The 21147-nt window shown below is 50.9% G+C and overlaps 1 protein-coding gene across 3 annotated transcripts in view; it reads right to left on the reverse strand.

The window, feature by feature from the left end:
• The window catches only part of LGR6 (leucine rich repeat containing G protein-coupled receptor 6), a 153702-nt gene that overhangs the window by 13337 nt on the left and 119218 nt on the right, over positions 1 to 21147 (reverse strand). For 2 of the 3 annotated variants that reach the window (XM_038162412.1, XM_038162411.1), the window contains exons 7-15: positions 13219 to 13287; positions 11447 to 11518; positions 10178 to 10249; positions 9072 to 9140; positions 8091 to 8162; positions 4979 to 5044; positions 2396 to 2467; positions 917 to 988; positions 90 to 215 (exon numbers count right to left, since the gene is read on the reverse strand). In XM_038162412.1, the coding sequence (XP_038018340.1) occupies positions 90 to 215; positions 917 to 988; positions 2396 to 2467; positions 4979 to 5044; positions 8091 to 8162; positions 9072 to 9140; positions 10178 to 10249; positions 11447 to 11518; positions 13219 to 13287 (690 nt within the window). The remainder of the gene's footprint in view (positions 1 to 89; positions 216 to 916; positions 989 to 2395; positions 2468 to 4978; positions 5045 to 8090; positions 8163 to 9071; positions 9141 to 10177; positions 10250 to 11446; positions 11519 to 13218; positions 13288 to 21147) is intronic. The other variant, XM_038162413.1, reaches the window with a different exon arrangement.

Below are 21147 nucleotides of genomic sequence, written 5' to 3' on the forward strand. Positions count from 1 at the left end.
AAGCACGAGATGGGCAAGGAGAGCAGGAGGCTGAGTGCTGTGAGCAAATACAGCTGTGCTGAACACCAGAAGTGAAAGACTCCAAGTACCTCATTTTGGGGAAGCTCTCCTTGGTGAAGGGCTCAGAGAGAGCTGGGTTGCCTTGGAGCTTCAGATGGGTCAGTCCAGCCAAACCATCCAGGGGCAGTGTGACCAGCTGGTTGTCAGTCAAGTCCCTGGTGAGGGGAAAGCAGAGGGAGACCACAGTCAGGGCTCTGCTGCCAGTGGTATCTCAGCCAAGCAGAGGGCACTGCCTCAATTGCTCACTTGATGTGATGCTGAAATGGGGCTGGGTGCTGCACTGGGGCCAGGAGCCTCTGGAGGTAAACACTGCAGTCCCTGGGAAAATGAGGGGCTGGGGTTAGTGGCCATGCTGAAAGCTCTGGGTGGTATCTCCCTCGCTGTGCATGTCTGTGCCCCCACACAGCTCTTCCTCCACTGCAGGTCAGGGATGACTGCAGATCCCAGCCCACAAAATACCCAAGAGTCTTAGAGAGGGGGCTGAGAACTGGGGGTCCTCCAGAGCCAGCACAGATGGTCTGCAGTGACTCTTGCAGAAACAGCCCATCGTGCTGATCTTCCTTAAAGGCATCTAAGGCAGCTATGGAAGCATCAGGAAATGGAGGTTAAAGTGTTCAGGATGAGAGCCATGATCTTGAAGGTGGCCCCTCCTGCACTTCATCATCCCTTTATTAATAGTATTAATAGGAAACCTTGGGATTTGTTGTGTCCACATCAGTGCTGAGACATGCACCTCAGCACATCAGTCTTCCAACATTGAAATCCCAGGTGTTCTGGTAGCCCAGGGAGTCAGTCTGAGGAGCTCAGATACCTCCCATCCCTGGTCCACTTGGAAAGAAATATTCCTGCAACTTACAGCTTGGTGAGGGAGTGCAGGGTCACAAAGGCTTCTGGGTGAATAAACTGGATGTAATTCCAGCTCAGGTCTCTGCAAGGCAAGGACACAGCAGTAAGAAGAGAGCAGAGCAGGGCAGTGAAGCTGCTGACACTGGCCTAGCTAAGGGCCCTGGTGGGAGCACTTGTGGGATCTGTAGCCCCTTGGTCAGCAGCGATTTCTGTCCCATTGCAGTTCCCCCAGACAAGTCTGGGTCTGTGTATGGGTAGTTTCCAACAGAGGGCACAAAAGTTTGCCTTGCAGGAGCTTCTCTGCTGAGATCAATGGGAAAGGATCAATGAAAAATGTTCTTTTCTAGCTTAATTTCTGTAAATTTGGGAATTTTTCGCCAACATGCCAAACAGGTCATGTCTTAGTGCCAGAGCATCCCCAGTGCAGTCACAGTGCTGGGTGCAGCATGGGCAGACAGGGCCAGGGGTCTGGGGAAGGTGATTTTAGAATGTTTCCTGCCATGCACAGGTGCTTTGGATTCACTGAGTCCTCTCAATAAGCTCTGCCTCCATCCAAGTGAGACAGCTCCACTCCCTCTGTAAGCAGAGCAGAGGAAACCAGCAAACTGTCCAGGCCAACCTTCCTCTCTCCAGCTCTAAGGGAGCTCAGGTATGTGTGACATTGGGTGGGATGAATCCTTTCCCAGGGACCAGAACATACCCGAAGCTGCCAGAGCTTTCTCACCTGTGTGTGTGTGAGACTAGGCTGGGGCAGCATGCTCACGTTTCCCTGGGTGTCTGCAGTGTCACCTGCCACACCTCAGGCGTGACCGTGGTGTCCGTGACACTCACGGGATCCCAGGAACTATTAAATGGCACGCACACATTGCTTCACCATGGGAACAGATTTGGTGGGATTCAGTTCACTTCCTGACAGAACAGCGAATAAAGACTGTCAGGGCTCTTCCCAGATGTCACAGAGCCAGTCGTGCCCTTCAGGACCTTGCCAGCTCTCCTGGTGCCAGGCACTTGGGAGGTGACTCTGTGTGTGGGAGGTGCTTGGGTGCACTTGTGGAACACCAGCTCCTGAGTGCTGGGGAGGAGCTTTCAAACCAAACAAGATGCTCTGCAGGGGTGCTCCAGAAGTGCATGGCCCCGGACCAGCCTGTGTAGGACAGGGGTGCTGGAGCTCAGGTGCACTCAGGTACTGCCCTGGGTTCCTCCTGGCATTCAGGAGGTGGGTCTGTGATGTGGGCTCTGCCCTGGCACAGCTGCAGCGTGTGGGGTGTGGCACGAGGGGGCAGGTTAGGAGGGGGGTCTGCGGGCACAGGGGAAGCCAAAAGGATGCTTTGTGCCCTCCTCTTTCCTAAGGAGGAAATGGAAGAGGGACTCAACAGAAAAGCCTCCCAGCAGAGACAGAGGCAGGCTGGGAGCTTCCCCCAGCCCACCTGGGTTCACAGTCCCCCTCCCCAGCATGACCCCAGCTGGTCTCCTGGCAGACAATACTTGCATGGAGCGCAGGGCCACCAGCTGCACAAAGGTGTCTGCTCTAATCTCCTGGATCTTGTTGTGCTGGAGACCCCTGGAAAACAGAAACTGGTTTGAGAAGAGAGCTGAAGGCAGTTATGGAGATCTTTGTCCCAGGTCAGCACTGTCACAATGGAAGTTGCTGCCCTGGGAGACCTACTCTTATTTCAAGAGTTAAACAGGATGAGCAGCAAAACATGTCAAAGCCATTCTCTCCTACAGGCAGCTCCAGGGCTTAGACAGCCTCTGCTCATCACGACTCAGTAAAGAACTGTTGATGTGCAGTGGCCAAGGATGACCTGTTAACCCCAAACCCACACTGGTTTCCCACTTTGTTCTGCCCTAAGCCTCCAAACTGCTTTTTCCAGAGGAAAAGCTGAGAGCTTGGAGCCAGTGATCAGCAACCAGCTCTGAGTGACCCTTCAGGAAGGACCATGTGGTGCTGCCCTTTGCCTTGGTGAGGATGAAGGTTTGAGGGCTGAAGGTATCTCAGTGTTTCATGAAGAAATATCTTGATGTCTTCTAGAACCCACTGTCCACATCTGCACATGAAGTGCCTCAGCCCTCCACATCTCCTTTCCAGCTCCTTCATCCCCTGGGGAAGGGGAAAAAGCAGGGTGAGAGTTCACACAGACTCTGCTGACTGACCTACACTCTCCCTGCATCCTCAAGAGACATCCTGGATGCTCCAACCATGCACCTTGTGGGAAAGGTTCAGTTCCTTGGGGCTGTTTTCCTGGTGTGAGCCCATCCTGAATTCCCAGACCTGCAGAAGCAGCATCCCCCCATTTATGACCTTCTAGAAGGGGATACAGCCACTGCTGCTCCACCCACAGCAGCTCCCTGAGCATTTCTCAGGTGCTTAATTTGCCTTTAGGCTCAGAAACGATCTTGACTCATCCCACACAAGGACCCTCATGTGCTGGCTCTAGTGTCTCAGCTGGTATTTGGCCATGTGCTCCTGTTCCAAAGGTGGGCACTTGAGCTGCCCCCGTGGTGCCCCAGCCTGGCATTGTCCCTGCCTCCAGCCAAGATTTCACCTGGGAGCCACTGGGAGATGTGGGCACAGATTTGGGGGTCTCACTGATTGGAAGAGGTGGAGTTTGGGCAGAAGGGGTATTGCAGCAAGGTTGAGAAAAATAATTTAGGGGTGTTTAACTGTGAGGGATCACCTGTGTGGTGCAGGTGAAGGTGTGCACACCAGCAGTTACAGCAGAGTGAGGGCACAGCTGAACTGTTTGTGTGCCAGGTTGTACCACAGGCACCACCAGACTTGTTTCAAACCATCAGGAATACTGATGCTTGGTGGGGTTGGGGCTTACAGGACAATAACTTTGGAGTTAAGGGACCAAAAACTCATTTTGGTCCCTTAGTAAGAAAAAAAAAATTAAAATTTCATTAAATATTAATATTTAATATGAATACTTAATATTAATTTAATATTAATCTTTTTATAGGTACATAGGTATAATCTATTTGACTTCAGTAGCCAGAAACTGGGATTTAATGTGATTCTATATCATAGTTAAGTCTAAATTTGGCATATTATAAAATTTTGAAAGAAGGAACTCAGGCAGAATGTGTGAAACTACAGGTTTGAAATTCTGAACATTTGTCTTTTTTTGGTGTTTTCTTTTTTTTTCTTTCTTTTTATTTCTTTTTCCTTTTTTTTTTCTTTTTCTTTCTTTTTTTTTTTTTCTTTCTATTTTTTTCAAATGTTCTTCTGGGGGTACTCTCACAGCTGTCATGAGAAGCAGCAGGGGCTGTTTACTCTCATTTCCATGTAGTTTCACAGTGTTCTAATGTCCAGTGTGCTGAGGCTGGATGAGCTGGTCTGACTAGCCAGGCTGAGGTGCTACAGAGAGCAGGGACAACCTCTCCTGTGGGGTTTTTTAATGGGGATGCTGCTCCCATACATCTGTTCTTCCAGGTAGCAGAATTCTGTAAAAAATCAGGGAGTCTACCTTAATTGGTTTTTTAAACAGTTTTTCTCAAAAAGGCTAAGAACTTGTGTTCTGTTTGAAGTGTAGGGCCACATTTTGAGCTGAGTGTGGATAACTTTGTCTCAGAGCAGCAGCAGGGCCTCCTGGGGCCTGGAGAGGACCCAGTTCCAGAGCTACAGCTGAGGAAAGAAACCCCCTTCTCTCAGGAGGGGCAGGCACTGGGCAGGGTGGATAAGAGCTGCTTTGTGCCCGTGGCATGGGGCCCCTCCTTTGAGCAGAAGACATTTATGGTGGACATAAACCCCATTCTTGATTGGCTCGTAGCGAGACTGGAGTTAGTGAAAGGAATTCAGTGCTGTCACATCCTACTTCGGTTTGAAGTGTCTGGGACCTCTGACAGGACCTGACTGAATAAAGCTCCTGTGCACAGGGGATATATTTTTATTCTGTATGTGCAGAGGGCAAGAGAGTGGAGCTCTGGTCCACTTGCACTCCAGACAGTGAGTTACAATGCCCAACTTCCCCGGTGCCTGGGGAGTTCTGTGTGCGGGAACCACCCCTCTCCTCAAAGCAGCCCTTTTCCCCCCAGAGCACAGCACAAATGAGGACATCTCCATACTCACAGCTCCTCCAGCTGCTGGCATCGGTGGAAACTGGGCAGCTCTTCAATTTGGTTGTGTGACAGCTCTCTGCAGGGAAAGGACAGCACAGGAATGTTGGGACACCAAAAGCCAGTGCCCCTGAGCCCTCCTTTGGAAGGCAGGTACTCCTGGAGAGCAAGGTGACCTCACTTCATCCTGCACAGCTCCTTTTTTGGTAACCCCAGAGAGTAGGATCTCCACCCCACAGCTGCTGCTGGCTCTGGGTGTCTGTGCAAGGTGAGGGTTGCCCCATGATTTCCCCACTCGCCCACCCCCAGCCCAGCTCCCTGCAGCACAGCCCGTGGGCTGATGGAGCTGCTCGTACAGCTGGGGTGAGTTTGTCCTCCCCAGCCTCAAGTCAGCTGGGAAACCCTCCTGTGCCACTTCTGCCATGCCCAGCCCTGCTTTCCATGGGCACAGCACAGAGATATTTCTGCCAGAGCTTGCACAAGCTGCAGATGTGCCTGCAGAGCCTGGGGAGGATTTGACCAGCTCCCTCCTGGCACAGCAACCCCACTGCCCGTTGCCTGCTCCTCCTTCAGCCTTTCCTGGCTTTGTCCCAAGGTCAGGGAAGGGGTCGTGGCATTGGCAGGGATTTGGTTCAGGACATTACAGACTTCAACAACCTCTGTCCTTGTTTTTTCAAGTGCTGTCACTCGAAAGCAGTTTGCAGCAAATTCCTCTTGCCACTGGTTCATGGCTCAGTGTCATGTCAGCATCTAGAGTGGCTTGATAGAGGAAAACACACCCTGGCACAGCTTAATGAGAATTTATTGAAGCTGAAACAGGCTGGGTAAGGAGCAATGTTTAAACCCAGCTCTTTCCCCCACCAGCAGAGATTGGATTTGTGGTTGTTCAAGGGAAATTTACCCCAGGGTAAAGTTTTGTATGTGGTTTCTCGGCCGACTTTCCAAACTCGGTTTCCATTTTTCTGCCAATAGATTGCTCCTCAAAATATTTCAATTATTTTTTTGTTACCAACCCACTCACCACCAGTTTTCCATGGTGGAGAGGAGGAGGGAGGGAAAAGCAAGCAAAAGGTTTGGGCTTGGCTCTGGAGGCTGTCACCCAGGATGGAGAAAAACCCTTAGCATCAGTCACTTTTCCCTGGTCCCTGTGCCAATACATTGGGCTTGACAGGGCTGGAGCTTAGCTAACAGTGATGGGGGAGAACCAGCCCCAGAAGTTATTCCTGGCTCCTCCAGACTGAGGGTAACCAGGTGCAGCCCAGAATCTACAAACAGAGCAGCCTCAGTCACTCATGCTCTGTTGGGAACACACCAGGATGAAGGTGCTGATGGCACCAAGGGACTTCAGCTCTGCTCAGGGGAGTTTCACCTATTTCTGCTTGAGAAGAAAGACAAATCTTCCAGAGCCCAAGGAGTATTTGGACTACTCTCTCAGGCCCAGGGTGGGACTGTTGGGGTGTTCTGTGCAGAGCCAGGAGCTGCACTCAATGATCCTTATGGGTCCCTTCCACCTCAGGATGTACCATGGTTACAGGAAATCTGTGCCCTGAGCAGGAGCTCTGGATGAAAGCAGCAGGATGATGCCAGGTTGATGCCAAAGGCTGCCCTGCCTGTGTGGGGCATCCCAGGATGGCCGTGACCCTCTGCCCCTGCAGTGGCTCTACAGTCCCTGTGCGGGTCCTTGCAGAGAATCCACCCCTGGAAATGCAGCTTTACCTGTGTCATCTATGGCCAGATGTGTCACAGCCATAGCTCCTGTGGCTGCCCAGAGACAGGCAGAGAGCAGCCACTGGCTCTGTGGGGACAGGGGGCCAAGGCATTTCAAAGGCAAGAGAGATGTAAACATGCACAGACATTGGCCCTCATGCTCTCTCTCCAAACCCTGAAAGCAATGCAATTAACGTCAGGAATGTTCACTAGGAGAGAGGAACAAGGGGCAAGGAACAACTTGGTGTGTCCCAATAAAACTCTCCCACATAGCGGTGGGGGGTAGGCACAAAGAACAGGCTCTGCTGTGAGGGCTTGCACTCTGATAACTGCAGACATAAACAGAGGTCTGGGACCCAATAGCCTGGGCCAGCCCAAAGGCTGCACTTTCGTAGCAAGTCATCCATTGAATTGGTCCAGATGTCTAAAGATGAGACGTCTTCCCTACAGGGACATCTGGAACCAAAAGCCTGTAATCTCCTAAGTTACAAATTGTCTTCTTTTATTTTTATGTTTTACTCTTGTTTCCAATTTCTGTGATCAAGAATTCACTCCTGTTGCTTTCCTGGAACAAACTTGTTTTCTTTTTCAGCTTGCTTGTATAAAGACTGATGAGAGGCATGCCTGTTGTTGCCCTAAGGCTGCAAACTTGTATAAATCTGGCTCATGACTCATTTCCTGAGGATGTCTTTGACTGCAAACATAGTTGGGGATCTCAGGAACCAGGGGTGTGATTCCTGAGATGATGCAGAACCTTTCTGAGATGTTGATTTCATCATGTACCAAGCTAAAGGAGAAAGCATGACATCCCCCCCAGCATCATTCAATGCCTGGCTAAGCAGGCAGAGCCAAAGAAACAGAGACCAAGCAAAACCCCGACCTGGCTGTGCTGCCCCAGGTGAGGAAATGAGGCCCTGTGGCCTCACAGGTCCCCACCAGGTCAGACCTGATCTCTCCGGGATATGAACAGGATCCTTCCTCCAGGTGATGGCACTTGCTGCAGCTCCCACTGCACTAAGCCAAGGCTGGGGCAGAGGGTGAAGGTGATTTCCCCCTTGTTTTTGGGCGAAGAGGAGCTGTGAAGTGCTGTGGCCACCCTTACCCATCTCCTTTTGTACTCTCTATCCCCTTGCATGGGGAGGGGACAGGTCCTGCTGGTGCAGAGCAGGGAGGATGTGCCTGACTGCAGCCCTGTGACCAGAGCAGCACACTGGGATGAAGCAGCAAGCTGAAGAACAAGCAAGAGCTCAAAGTAGTGATTAAGAAGGTGGTGATTTCTGCATGGAAAAGATGATGGGAACAAGAACCACAGGATGATCTTCCACAGCTGGTCCTTTCCCTGAGCTAGACAAAAGGAAAGCCCAGTTCCTGAGGGCACTTTGTAAGGAGAAGGCGGGACAGAGACATGGGTTACTCACAGGACTCGGAGGCTGGGCAGCTGCTGGCACATCCTTCTGGGGAGGAAATGGATTCCTGCCCGGGTCAAGGTCCTAGAGGGATGGAGGAGAGAGAAGAAATGGTGTTGTTGACAGCCAGCACCCAGACTCTGTGACCCAGAAACCCAGATAGTGGCAGGAGAGACAATATCAGTAGGACAATAAAATACATTGAGAGGATAAAATCCTGCTTGGCAGTTTTGGAAACAGGCACAGCTGCTGGACCTGGCCAAGGTGAATGTGAAGAGTTCTGGGCCACTGCTGAGTAGTGAATTCACAGCTGTCCTTGGCCTTGCTGGGGCAGGTGGCAGTGGCCTCTGTAGCATGCTCTGCCATCCCTGCTCCCACTGTCTAGGCTGGACAGGCCTGGAGCCAGGACTGCCTCAGAAGCTGTGTATGAGGGAAGGATGGCGTGTCCCTGTGTCCCCGAGACATGGCAGGGCCAGGCCCCACCCTGGCCAGGGGTGCTCCAGTCTGGGCTCAGTGTAGGGACAGTGTCCAAGAGAGGAGAACCTTGTGTGGCCAGGGGCAGCGTGTCCTCCAAGGCCCTGGGGTGTGGGGAGGGGACCAGAGCAGCTGCAGGAGCCCCAGCCTGGGTGGCAGATGTTTCCTGACCTGCACCATGGTGCTGGTTGCAGTATGGGCAGAGACACTGGGGTGCAGCAGAAGTACTGCACTCAGAGGTTCACTCCTCACAGGTGCAGGAGGGAAGGAAGGAAAAAACAAGCAAACAAACAAACAAACTGCAGCACACTCGAGAGTACCGAGAGAGCCACTCACAGGGAGGAAAGCTGCATTCAGGAGCCACAGGGGTGAAACGAAGCAGAAGGGTGAGCGACCAGGGAGAGGCAGAGCTGAATACTGCACAGCACTGGGAAAGCTGTCCTCACTGAAACAGCCTGGACCACCTTGGAGAAGAAAGAGCACAGCTAGCAGGGTAAAAGGGAGAGAGGTGCCACTCACAAAACTTCTAGGCTGGTGGTGCCTTTGAGGTCCGGGAATTCCCTGATGTCCGTGGCCCCATTGAGTGACCTGCAGAGAAGCGAGGGTGAGGTGAGGTGGGCAGAGCACCTGGAGGCACGTGCGGCTGCTCAAGGTTCCAGACCCATCAGCCATGGTGGCAAATCTGCTTCCTCACACCCAGATGGGATCAAGGCCCAGCCCCAGCGTGTCCCTGTGGCTGGAGCAGACGCCGTGCGGATACAGCGAGATGGAGCTGGGCACTCCGTGCAAGGACTTGGCAAGCTCAAAGCCTCTCCCAGCCACTGACATTCTTGGCACAATCTCTACCCAGATTAAATAAAAAAACCCCAAACAATTACCACGGGGAATGTAAGCAGGGCATCCCACCCAAGCCTCCCTGGGTCTATGCATTTGGATCTAAAGAATGCAGGGCTATTTGAATGATTTATTTTATGTGCCTGGGTGAGGCTTATAAATAGAGATTTATGAGGTTGCCTCTGCCTCAGTATTTTTAGTGCTGTGCCACAACAGGTCGGCTGAAATGCCAATGTGGGGCAGCTGTTGTGGTTCAGGTGGTGCCCAGCTTGTGCTGGTGGCCCTGGAGCAGGCTCAGGGCCAAACATGTAAAGGAATCAGTGCCAGTGCTGGCTGCCCAGTAATATCCTTTGTCCCATGGTGCTGGGACGTGTTCCTCCACTTCTCCATCTTGTGGAGGAAGGCAGATGCCTTCAGTGTCTTTCTTTTGGGCAATTATGCAACAGCAGAAAAAGCAGCAGAAAAAGCTGTGGCACTTGTGTGTGGCACTTTGCTGCTCCTGGCACAGCTATGGAGACCCTGGAAAGCCCCAGTGCCTGTCAGCTGTGTGGGGAGGAGGAATTAGTGGCTGCCTCCAAAATACCCTTTTCAAAATTATCCTTCTTGAGAAGCAAACATCTGCAGTGTCTACTCCTTGGAGTAAGCTTTGGGGTTGGACAAGAGAGTGGCTTCATGGTCCTCTATTGGCACAGGGGCTTGGAAGAAGGGAGGGAGGAGGCCACAAAGGTGCCCAGTACACAGGGCTTGGAGCTTGGATGTTACCTCTCTGGGGATGTGCTTGGTGAACTTACAGAGTGTGGAGCTTTGGCAAGTACTGGAAAGCAGACTGTCCAACAAACTGGATGGGATTGTCATAAAAATGGCTGCAATGGGAAAGAGGAACAGGTCAGAGTCTGCTGCACGTGAAGAGAAGATGCTGTTACTGGTCAAGAGACTCAGAGCTACCAGCAGCAACCCATGCAGGAGGTGCTGCTGTGCTGTGAGGAATTCTTGTTCCCAGCTAACCACAGGTTCTCCCACTGGCCTGTTTTGGCTGGAAATTGCTACAACTGAGGTCTCCTGCTGCTCTGACTGGGCCCTTTGGGGTCCTGCTGAACCAGGTGGGCTGGAAAGTTGTAAAACCTTTCTTCAGTCCTACTGAGAAACACCTTGCACTGGAGGACACCTCCTGTGATTTCGCACACAGCACCAGCACCTTTCCCACTTGTCACAGTCAGTGAAGTGACTTCTAGGAAGTGAAGTCTTGTAGGACCCAGTGAGAATGGAAAGAGTTGAGCCTCCTCCTACAAGAAGCACTCCCCCCCCCCCCAACTCTGAAAGACTTTAGATGGGCTGGTGCAATGGAGAGATGAACATTCTGGGAGTGTTGGGCCCCATCATCACCCTGTGGATGCTGCCAAGGGAGAGAGGGAGAGGCTGGTTGTTCTGGCTGGAGCAGTGAATGGTTTCACCCAGTGTCACCATGGCTTTCCAGATATTGGTATTGCAATAATTTAAGTCCAGTTTGGACAAGCAGACCTTTTGTCACATGATTTTCAATATCTGTGTGGTTCAGAGAAGTATCCAAAAATCACTAACTGTGCCTAGGCCAGAGCAGAAATGACCTGACAGCTGGGTGTGTTTATCTGCAGAGCTTTGTGTCCCAGGTCTGGGCAGACACACAGGGATCTGGAATCCCAGCTCTCTGGCACGTGTGGCTGCTGCTGTTGCTGGCCAGCAGCTTTTCTGAGCACAAGGAATAAACATCAGCAGATGTCAACCAGGGCTTAGGTGGTTCCCATGCAGACCACCTGTGTTTTGTTCCTTCCTTGCTATCAGCCTGTGCTGCAGCAAACGTGAGCTGTAGGGAAAGGAGAACCCACAGCAGTTCTGAGAAGGAGCCCGAAGAAGCAATTTCAGCCTGCCTTGGCACATGGATAGCAAATATCAGATTGTTGTCATTTGACCACTGTCAGAAATCCCAACTAAAGAAAATGGGGGGAAAAAAGCAGGAAAAAAAGCGGGAAATGCTCCTTTCTGGGCAATATAAAGATGTAGGAAACATTACTTAATTTTCTTACATTGTTTGGAGGAGGGGATTCCCAATGAATGCGTTCTCCGGAATAGCTTTGATGTTGTTGTTATGAAAACCACTGTTGGGAGAAACAAATATCTTGATATTAATTAAATTAATCTTCTTTTCTCAACACTTTTAAAGCCAGAGAACCTTCAAAATATTCATCAAATAGGCGATATAGGCTCCTTCCCAGGTGCAGCATCATCCCAGCAGGTGAACAAGGTCTGTGGTTTGGCAGGACAAAATCTGCTGCATTTACTCTGTGGGTGTTCCATATGTGACTCCACCAACCCCACCGAGGGTACAAGGACTTCAGGTTTAACACTTTGCAGGTCAGGAAACAGAAACAAGCAAATACAAGATTTTCTATCCACCAGGAACTACAATTTTTGTGCATGGTTTCCATAACAGCTCCACAGCTGCCAACCACAGTGTGCCAGGAATTATCAGCCCACGTGACTTTAAAGGATTTGTAGCTCTAGCTGGGATATTTTTGGTTAAGCTTGAGAACCAACTGACAGAACCAGAGGTCACAGTCTCAAGCTGCACCAAAGGAAATATAGGTTGGATATTAGGAAGAAGTTTTTCACTGAAAGAGTGATAAAATACTGGAATGGCTGCCCGGGGAGGTGGTGCAGTCACCATCCCTGGGGGTGTTTAACAAAGCCTGGATGTGGCCCTGGGTGCCAGGGTTCAGTTGAGGTGTTGGGGCTGGGTTGGACTCGATGATCTTGAAGGTCTCTTCCAACCTGGTGAATTCTGTGACTTCTGTGAAAATTTCTATCAGGAAACTTTCTCAGCAGAAGAGAGCTCTGTGGCCACAGTCTGACCTCCTGTACAGCAAAGGCAGTCACAGGCTCCTGTGTCCAGGACTAAGACCAAGCTCTGGGTGATGCCCAAGTTGTTTATCCCAGAGGAGTCTGAGCAGGTAATTAGTTGATGAATGTTTGCAATTTGCCTCTTCTTCAGTGAAGGCATTTCAAAAACCATCTCAAAGGGGATTAAGGATCTTATTCTCATTTTGAAGGTGAGGATAATGATAGTATCTGGGCTGAACAGAGAAATCCTTTGAAAATTCTTCCAGTAAAGAAAAGAGTAGTGTCAGATTTTTACTCCAAGGCTCCCAGAAACATGAGAGCAGCTGTTTTTGTCCCACTCCAGCCTGGCACCAGTGTGACACAGGAACTGTGGATCCACATCAACTCACCCCACCCTGGGGCTTCTACCTTTGTGGGTGATAAGTGGGACAGTTTCTTATTTTTAGTGTCTCCCGGGCTGACCAGTTAGAGGAAGGAGTGCTATCCACTAAAATAGTCATAAACTGGTAATTCCCTATTATAAATTCATCCTAAGGGAGATAAAACAGTTTCTTTGCATTAGAGGAGGTGGCACAGTGCCTGCAGAAACTGTGGCCTCACAATAACAAGGTTAAGTCCAGGTTGTGGTCCCAAGCTGGGGAATGGACATCAGAAGCAGCCAAAGAACAGATGGAATTTGAGTCCCTGAGATGCCACAAGAGTGAGGAGCAGTAGGAGGAACCTGCTCCAAGGCTGGCAGAGACTCCCACTCCCCTCCGAGGTGTGGAAGCTGATGGGGAGCTGGGCAGGGCTGATGGAAATTGAGGGGATAAACTGCTTTGAGGCAGTGGATACGGCTGGGAAGGAAAAGAAAGGCTTGGACTGAGTGTTCCCCTCAAGTCAGAGCACACCTGATGCTTTATTGGTCACTCTCTCTCTCAGGGAGTGGGTTTGAAAAGGAATAAATGGAAAATCTCACAGCTCCTGCAGTCGGCCCAGTGTCCTGATAGCCCCGGGGAATTCCAGCAGCTCGTTGTAGTTCAGATCCCTGAAAGACAGAGAAGGGAAAAGCATTAATTAACATTTCTGAAGGGACTCAACCTTTGAATCTGGAAACTTGGTCCTTAGCATGGGAGACAAGTTTTTCCTACCATGCTGATCCAGCCACTGCCTGGAAACACAATCTCACCCATTCCTGCAGCAGGAATATTGCAGCAGGAACATTCCCTGCTCAGAGCACTGCCAGGTGAGAGCAAGTCCAAGCCATGGCTGCTGCCAGGGGGCTCCTCCCTGCCAAGGGCCCCGTGCCCAGCACTGGGCAGTGGTGCTTCTCCCCATCTCCTGAGGGCCCTGGCTCCTTCTCCCAGGAGCTCAGCCCCGGGCCTTTGGCTCCCAGTAATTTTTCTTGCCTCTCCAGGTCAAAATGGGGTTCTTTGAAGGACAAGAAACACGAGCAATGTCAGTTGTGTGGGGCCCATGAAAGGCTTCTCTGTGGTGTAGAGGGGATCAGGGACCATTCCCTCAGTGGGGACATTCCTCATTCCCCCTCTTGGGGACACTGGGTCTCCCTGCCACTGTGTCATGCTGTGACTGGCAACAGTGGGAAGAGGAGTCTGTGGGAAGACTTATGTCTTCTTCTGATGGTTGGAGCCAACCCCACATTGGAATTTATGAGCCAAAGCTGGAAGTGATGTGCAAGAAGTACTGACACTGTTGAGCATTAAGTCTAATCTGCTGTGTAGTAAAATAAATAAAATACACCATGTTGGTTGTAGTGACAAGTGTAGAATTTACCCACCCCGACTTGGCAACTAAAAGAGACATCTGAGTCTGAATGAAATCTCAAGAGTTGTGTTTGTTCTCCAAGATTTGGCTTAACCTCTGGAAAAGGATTTATTTGACTTTTGGGGCACTGCTGGCAACCTGGAAGGAGCAGCTCTTCAAAGGCACCAATCCTGCTGTTGACTGGAGGGTGCCCACGGAGACTGGCTGGGCCTTGGGTGTGCAGCACTTCTCTAGCATTCCAAACTTTCTCCTTGGAAGGCAATTTCAGCTGTCACAGTAACATTTGGCCCTGTCCTGGCCATCCCACTTTGCAATTCACTGAAGTCTGACAGCCCTGCGACTGCTTCCTACCTGCATGACACTCACCAAGTTTTAAGTGGTAGATACTTGGGAACATGATTACTGGCTCCTGGAGATTACTGTATAATTACACTTAATGAACCTCAAAGTAATTACCATGTAACCTGGATTGTGGTTCACGGAACAGAAATAACTGAGCATTTACCCAGCAATGGGCTGCTGCCCAATTACCCTGTAATTCTCATCCTCTGGCCCAGGCCTGGTCATTATGTTATGATCTCTCTTGGCCCCCTTGTCTCTCACATCTTCTCTCACTACCAGTGCCCCTGTTTGGGAACAACTCCATGGCACCAGCTCAGCTTTGCCCTGAAGGTGTTTACATGGGAAATCAACCCAGAGAGTCTCTCCTAATAGGTCCTTCCAGGACTTCCAGTTTATATAATTTATGTCTTAGGGAATGCTTATCACAGAATTACAAGATAGGGCACAAACCCAAGAGAAAAATATGGAATCAGGTTGTTGTGGGCGGATTTTTGTCAGGTTTAGCTCTGACAAGGTCCACACCAGACCTTGCTGCTGGATTCCCTGAGAAGCCCAGGTGTTGTGGCAGGTCCTGGTTTGGCAGGGTTTGTCCCCTGACACTGAGGGCAGCTTTCCCTCCTCCAGTTACACAGGGATCTGGATGTAGGTACTCCGTGTAGAGATTTGAGCAGATGAATCCTGCTCCAGTAGGATCCAGGAAGGGCTCATGTCTGATCGTTGGCAGTGCTGGCAATCAGCAGGGGAGGAGCACAGGGTGAGACCCTGAGCTCTGCCTGCCTGGTGCCCACCCTCCAGAGTGGTGGCAGGGTCCCAGCACACCTGAAGCTGCTGTGCCTGTCCCAGGGCCCAGGAGTGGAACAGGAGTGGTGTCCCCTCCTCACATCTATTAGGCAGGAGAGCTCTGCCTCTCCCTGAACTTGCTCTGACACACTCTGTTCTCATCCTGCTCCAAGCAGATCAGTGCTTTTCCTCAGACTTCCCTGCTTGAGCCCAAATTGATCTGTTCAAGGATAAATAGCCCAACACATGACTGCTAATAGCCTCACTCTTGGCTTGTAGCTCCCTATCAGCTGCTTGGGTGCTCTTGGCCAGTGTCTGTAGATGGCACCTGCCAGGTTCCATCAGGGCCTGGCTGAGGGCTCTCACTGCACAGGCTTGGTTACCAGGGGCAGGACTGTTAGTGACACATCCCTTCTCTGCTGCTCAGGAAAATACAGGAGTGGATTTCCCAAGTGAACAAGCAATGGGAAGTGCAGGCAGGACCCCACTGGGCATTTTCAAAGCACCAGTCAAATCTGATTAACCTCCAGATCCCTGCACTGGTTGAAATCAGAGGCATTAGCAGCCTAAGTCGACTGATAGCCCCAAATTATGCACATAAGGTGCATAACACCTTTAAAAATTTCACCCTGCAGTGACTCCCTGAAATTAGAGGGAGATTCCACAGGGAGCAGGAAGCTGCCAAGGTCATTCAAGGCTGGGTGTCTGCCTGTGCCACTTGCCTCCCCTGCACCACAAACTGGGGCTGGGATGAGCCTGTGTGATGCCAAGGGATGGTCCCTGGAGAAGAGGCTCTGTGAGCCCCAGCCTGGGTGACATTCAGCCCATCGCTGCAGTGTCACTGCAGTGTCACTGCCACTGTGGGGGCTTCCTGTGATGGCACAGGGCTGTTTCTGCGAGGTGCCAACAGATATAAAATATTGCCCAGCAGAGAGGAGCCTTGGCTCACCTGTGATTCACGAACAGAACAAGGAATCTTAGATCTGCAACTGGTATTATTTACAGGGAATAATTCATCTTGCTGGATATATTTGCTCCTGTCTTTAAAAATGTGTTTCCTTTCCAGCCTGCACCTCTTCCAGGCAGGCTGGTCTTTCATCAGCAGATGAAGGTTCTGTTTGTACCTCCACATGTGAGCAAGTATGTACAGGACCAGCTCTTCCTGAGTGAACACACACCGTTCCCAGCCCTGGCAGCATCCTGGGGCCTCCCTCCCCTCTGCACTTGACACATACAAAGAGCATTCATTGTGTTCAGAAGCTCCTGCTGGGTAAAAGCCCATCTTGGAATGCTGGCAGCCACGGGGCTTGTTGGAAAGTGGAAATGCAACCAGGTGTAGCCATGCTGCTACACCCCAGCTGCCAGCGACCCCATTCTGTTCTGTTCTGTTCTGTTCTGTTCAGAGGAGACAATGTGCCCGTGCTCGCTCCTGCCCTGCTTCCTGGGTTTTGGGGTGGTGAGCCTCCCTCCTGGAAAGAGCCCAGCTGCTGTGGGGAGCAGGTCCCTGGGTGCTGCTCACAGATGGCTGCTCTGGATGGTGCTGCTCTCAGCACCCTGACTTGTCCTCAGGGCAGCTCCCAGCCAGCTCTGCCCAGTTCATGGGGTTCAGCTGGCTGGAGGGGGCTGGAAGAAACCAGCACTCAGGATGGTTCTCAGGTGCCATCTCTTCCCTGCAGTGGTTCTCAGGTGCCATCTCTTCCCAAAGCCCAGACCCATGACGTGAAAAAGTTTCCCTGTCCCTTCTTCTTTCACAGAACTGGAGTTGGGCTCTGGTCCAAGCAATGGCCAGAAACAGCATTCAACCTCCACCAGGGTGTTCCTGTCCATGGGGAAGTTTCTGTTCATTTAGTGAAATCCAGTCCTCAGGTCTCTCCACAGGTGCTATCAGGCTCCATCTGGCCCAGACATCTCCTCTCTGCCTGCTGTCAATGGGGAATTTGGCCCAGCCCATGTGCCTGCTGGTGGATCTCCAGAGCTTCTTCCCCAGCACAGGGTCAAGGCAGATTGGAAGGACTCACGGCTCCGTGGGTCAGGGATGATTTTGCTTTTTTATTCCAGTGGCAACAAAATTTCCTCTCCTGAGCATGTCAGGGAACCGTCCATCAATCACAAACCCTCTCCAGGAGCTGGTAGATGTAGGAAATGGAGGTGCTGGAGCAAACACCTTGAAGGGTTCCCTTCCTCTCCCAGCCTCACCTGAGGTACGTGGGGAATGCTTTGCTTCCCTAGCTCCACTCTCTGCCACCTTCCCACTGCTTCCAGATTTGGGATGAAGCAGGGAAAGCTGCAAAAAGCCACTTCACTCTTCCCACTGCACTGCCGTGGCACGGGCTGCGGTGGCCCAGGAGGCCTGGACCTGGCAGTGCTGCCCCAGCCCTGGGGTCTGACCAGTCCCTCCCAGTGCAGCTCTGATCTCCACTGAAAATCCCAGCACTGTCCAGCGTGTGGCTGTTGCACTCAGGACTCCTGTCTGCTCTCCTGTCACTTTGTGTGTGACGTGTGGGGTTTCCTGGCTGTGGAGTGCTGTCCTTTTGGGCACAAAGGAAATCGAGGGCAGCATTACTTGGTGGAAGGATGGCAACACTTCCTGGCTGTGGCTATGCCAAGCAATAGGGAAGCCTCACAATAACAAAAGTAAATTAAAAAGAATGAGCATGACATAAAGGAGTTTTCCCCATTATCAAGGGCTTTTGAAAGTGAAATCAGTCAGGCAAGAGGTTCAGAATGGATGTGCAAGAGCAATGACTTTAAATAATCCCTTTCCTCAGCTAGGCTCAAAGTTACCAGCTCTAGCATGGCAGTGGGATGGCAAGAGGAGCCTTGTCTGTTCTTCTACTTGAGATGAAAGCCTCTGAAAGGTCACCCAGTCTGCCCAAGACACAGTGAACTGGCGGCTTTCCATTGTTTTTATTGCTAGAGGGAGCCTATAGCTTCATATTTGGAAGATCTTAACCAACACTGTTGTTTATTTAGAAATAAAAGTAAGTTGACATCAAAGGCCCAGTTATTTTGGGCTTTAACTGCCAGGGTGATTTGAAGCTGACAGCAAGCAGCCTGGAACTATTAATATCTTCAGTCATGCCAAAAGGAGAGAAGAAGGGGAAAGAGTCTCAGGTCAATTTTCTGCCTGTTAGGGACTATTAGTGGTTCCACACAGGAAGCCAAAAAAAAAAAAATTATATAGTACTATAAATTCTTCCATAAGCCACAAAACACCACAAATTTGCAGCTAATAAACCTGAAGATGAAGTGAGATTAGAAGCTGTAGATGGGACATTTGCTGACTATTTCAGTCCCAGTGGAGTAGGAGATGTTACCATGGTGCCTGGAGGGGACTTTGTGCAGCCTCCTCTGAGGACCTGCATTTCCACCTGTCCTGTGCTGGCACCTCATCAAGCTGCCAGTAAATGTAATTACTGCCTCTGCTAGTTGTGCTGGTTACTGTGGGCAAATCAAGCGCTGGAAATGATTTAATTGGTAGTCTGGAAGCCCAAGGGGGCCATGGTGACCATGTAGTTTGACCTCTTGCCCAGTACTGAGCAGACAGCTTTACCCAGGCTCCATACATCCAGTCATGGCTTGTGGCTGAGCTGCCAGATCAGTTCAAATATGAAAAATAACTGCACAATCTGGTGCCATATTTTATGGGTTCACAGATTCATTGAGGTTGGAAAAGCCAAAATCATTGAGTCCAAGCCCACACTAGAACATGTCCCTAAGCACCCTTAGTGGTTTTTTGAATGTTTGCAACACTTTCTGTTGGGTAGCACCAGGCCAAAGCTCACTCTCCTGGCAATGCCTATTGAGGCAACAGTCCCATGAATGGGGAATGATTAGCATTGACTCTGTGATTGCAGAAGGCTGATAAATTGCTTTATTCTTCTCTATCACACTATATTATACTATACTATACTATTAACAAACTTGTAACTCTTACAGACTGTCTGATGCAGCTTTAACTTAATTGGTCAATTAATCTAAATACAATCTAGTGTCTAATTAAGCAACTACTGTTTGGTAAGCAATTTCCTATAACACAATCTACATGTGCACAACAACAGGTGCAGCAAATGGAGATAAGAATTGTTTCTCATTCTCTTCTCCGAGCTTTCTCACAGCTTGTCACAGCTTCGCAGGAAAATCCTGGGAGAGAACTGTGCCTCTCTGTTCAGAGGATATGTGATTACCACAAGTGGCAGCAGTGTGTGTGTGCCCTTGCCCAGCTCGGCCTGGGGGATGAGATGCTGCCAGAGCTCTATAATAAATGAGAGGAGGCAAGGGGGATGTGGAAGGCCCCAGAGCACTTGTCTGGCTCCAGGCAATGTGCCCATCCCCTAAAGGAAGAGAGAGATGTTCACATGCACCGCGGAGAGGCAAGACCCACCACGGGATTCATCTGCTAGGATCAGTGCTTTCACTGGGACATTAATAATGCCCTAGAAAACCCCTTTTTAAAAATAACTTTTCTCCAAGTTATAAGGAGAAGCCAGGCTATGATGGAACTTGAGGAGTGCATGTGTGTCCCAAAGGAGCAGAGATGGGCTGCCCACTGTGGGAAGGCTGTTGGATACTTAGGGTACATGATTCCTGCCACGAGCAAGCAGCAGTCTCTGAACGAGGATTCATTCTGACAGCCTGGAAACTTCTCAGCCTCTCACTGACAGGGTGCTGCAGCACTTTACAGGGTTTCTGTGGCACTGCTGGTCCATTGCTGACTGTCTGTGGGTTGCTCCTTTGCACCCCTGCAGCCACCAGTCCCTCCCAGCACAGCTCTGACCTCCACTGAAAACCCCAGCAGTGTCCAGCTGCTGCACCCAGGACTCCTGTCTGCTCTCTGACTGACTGACAGAGGTGATGGATAAACACTTGATGTATTTAACACTCTGCCATGCACATTCCGACACAAAGGCACCTCGTTTCTGTGTGCTGGGACACACAGTAACACCGAGCTGATGGCTCAGGAGGCAGGCAGGGAGGAGGGGGCTCTCTGCCAGGCTGGAGAGGAAGGCAAAGCTCAGGGAAACCTGGTCTACAGCAGAGCATTCCCCAATGGCAGGAAAGAAGCTGGGGATGTCTACCTGCTCCCCAAGGTGCACAAATGGCTGGGGATCAGCCCCTGGAGCCCTGCTGCTGGCAGGAAGGAGCGTAGGATGGAAGCAGAGCTCCCGTGCATCAGCACATCCATGGGGGAAACGTGCCCCCAGCTGCCTCTGCTGCCCTTCTGCTGCCTGCAAGGGCTGCTCCTGCTCTGCACAGGCATCCCTTCACATCACACACATTGGGAGGAAGAGGCACGGGCAGCTGCTCCAGGAAAGGCTCTGGCAACACAGAAAGGCTTTGGGAAAAAGAAGCCCAAAGAGCCAGAGGAGCTGAGGACCTGTGATGTGTCACAGCATGTGCAGACTCAGAGGCTGGAGCTTGGAGAGCCTCAGTGCTGTTGTTCATTGCAAGATCTTGCAGCCTTGCTCCAAGGCTGCAAGAACAGTGGCAGGGGGAGCCAGGCTGGAGAGCTGGCCTGGTTAAGAAGGGGTATGAGGGTTTGGTGGGCAAAGGGAGAACAGGTATAGTCCTACAATGGAGATGACCCCTACAGTGGAGCCATGGAAAAGTGCAGCCCCTCCAGAACTACCTTTTCACCTGAACTGCCTTCACTTTCTCTCTTTTTTTCTTTATAAACCTGCAAAATATCATGTCTGACTGGGCTTGTGTTCTGCCAAAGCTCAGCCTGGTTACAAGGCACTGACTGGTGAAGAGCTGAGCTACACTGGGGAGGGCAGATTCCTGGTAGTCCAGGCTCCTGCCTTAGGGGGAGAAGCTGCAGCAAACTGGGAGGAGGGCCCAATGAGACATTTAGTCAGTGCCAGGTGTGTTTGCCAGATCAGTTTTATAGGAGATTTTGTTTGGAAAAGTCACTTTCCACTTACACAATGATCAGAGCAGTCCGTGAACTTTATAGCTCTGTTCTTGGGCTGCGCACAGGGACCCATGCAGCCAGGGCCCT

This window comes from Motacilla alba, chromosome 26, assembly GCF_015832195.1.
Source record: "Motacilla alba alba isolate MOTALB_02 chromosome 26, Motacilla_alba_V1.0_pri, whole genome shotgun sequence".
In the NCBI taxonomy this organism is placed as follows: Eukaryota; Metazoa; Chordata; class Aves; order Passeriformes; family Motacillidae; genus Motacilla; species Motacilla alba.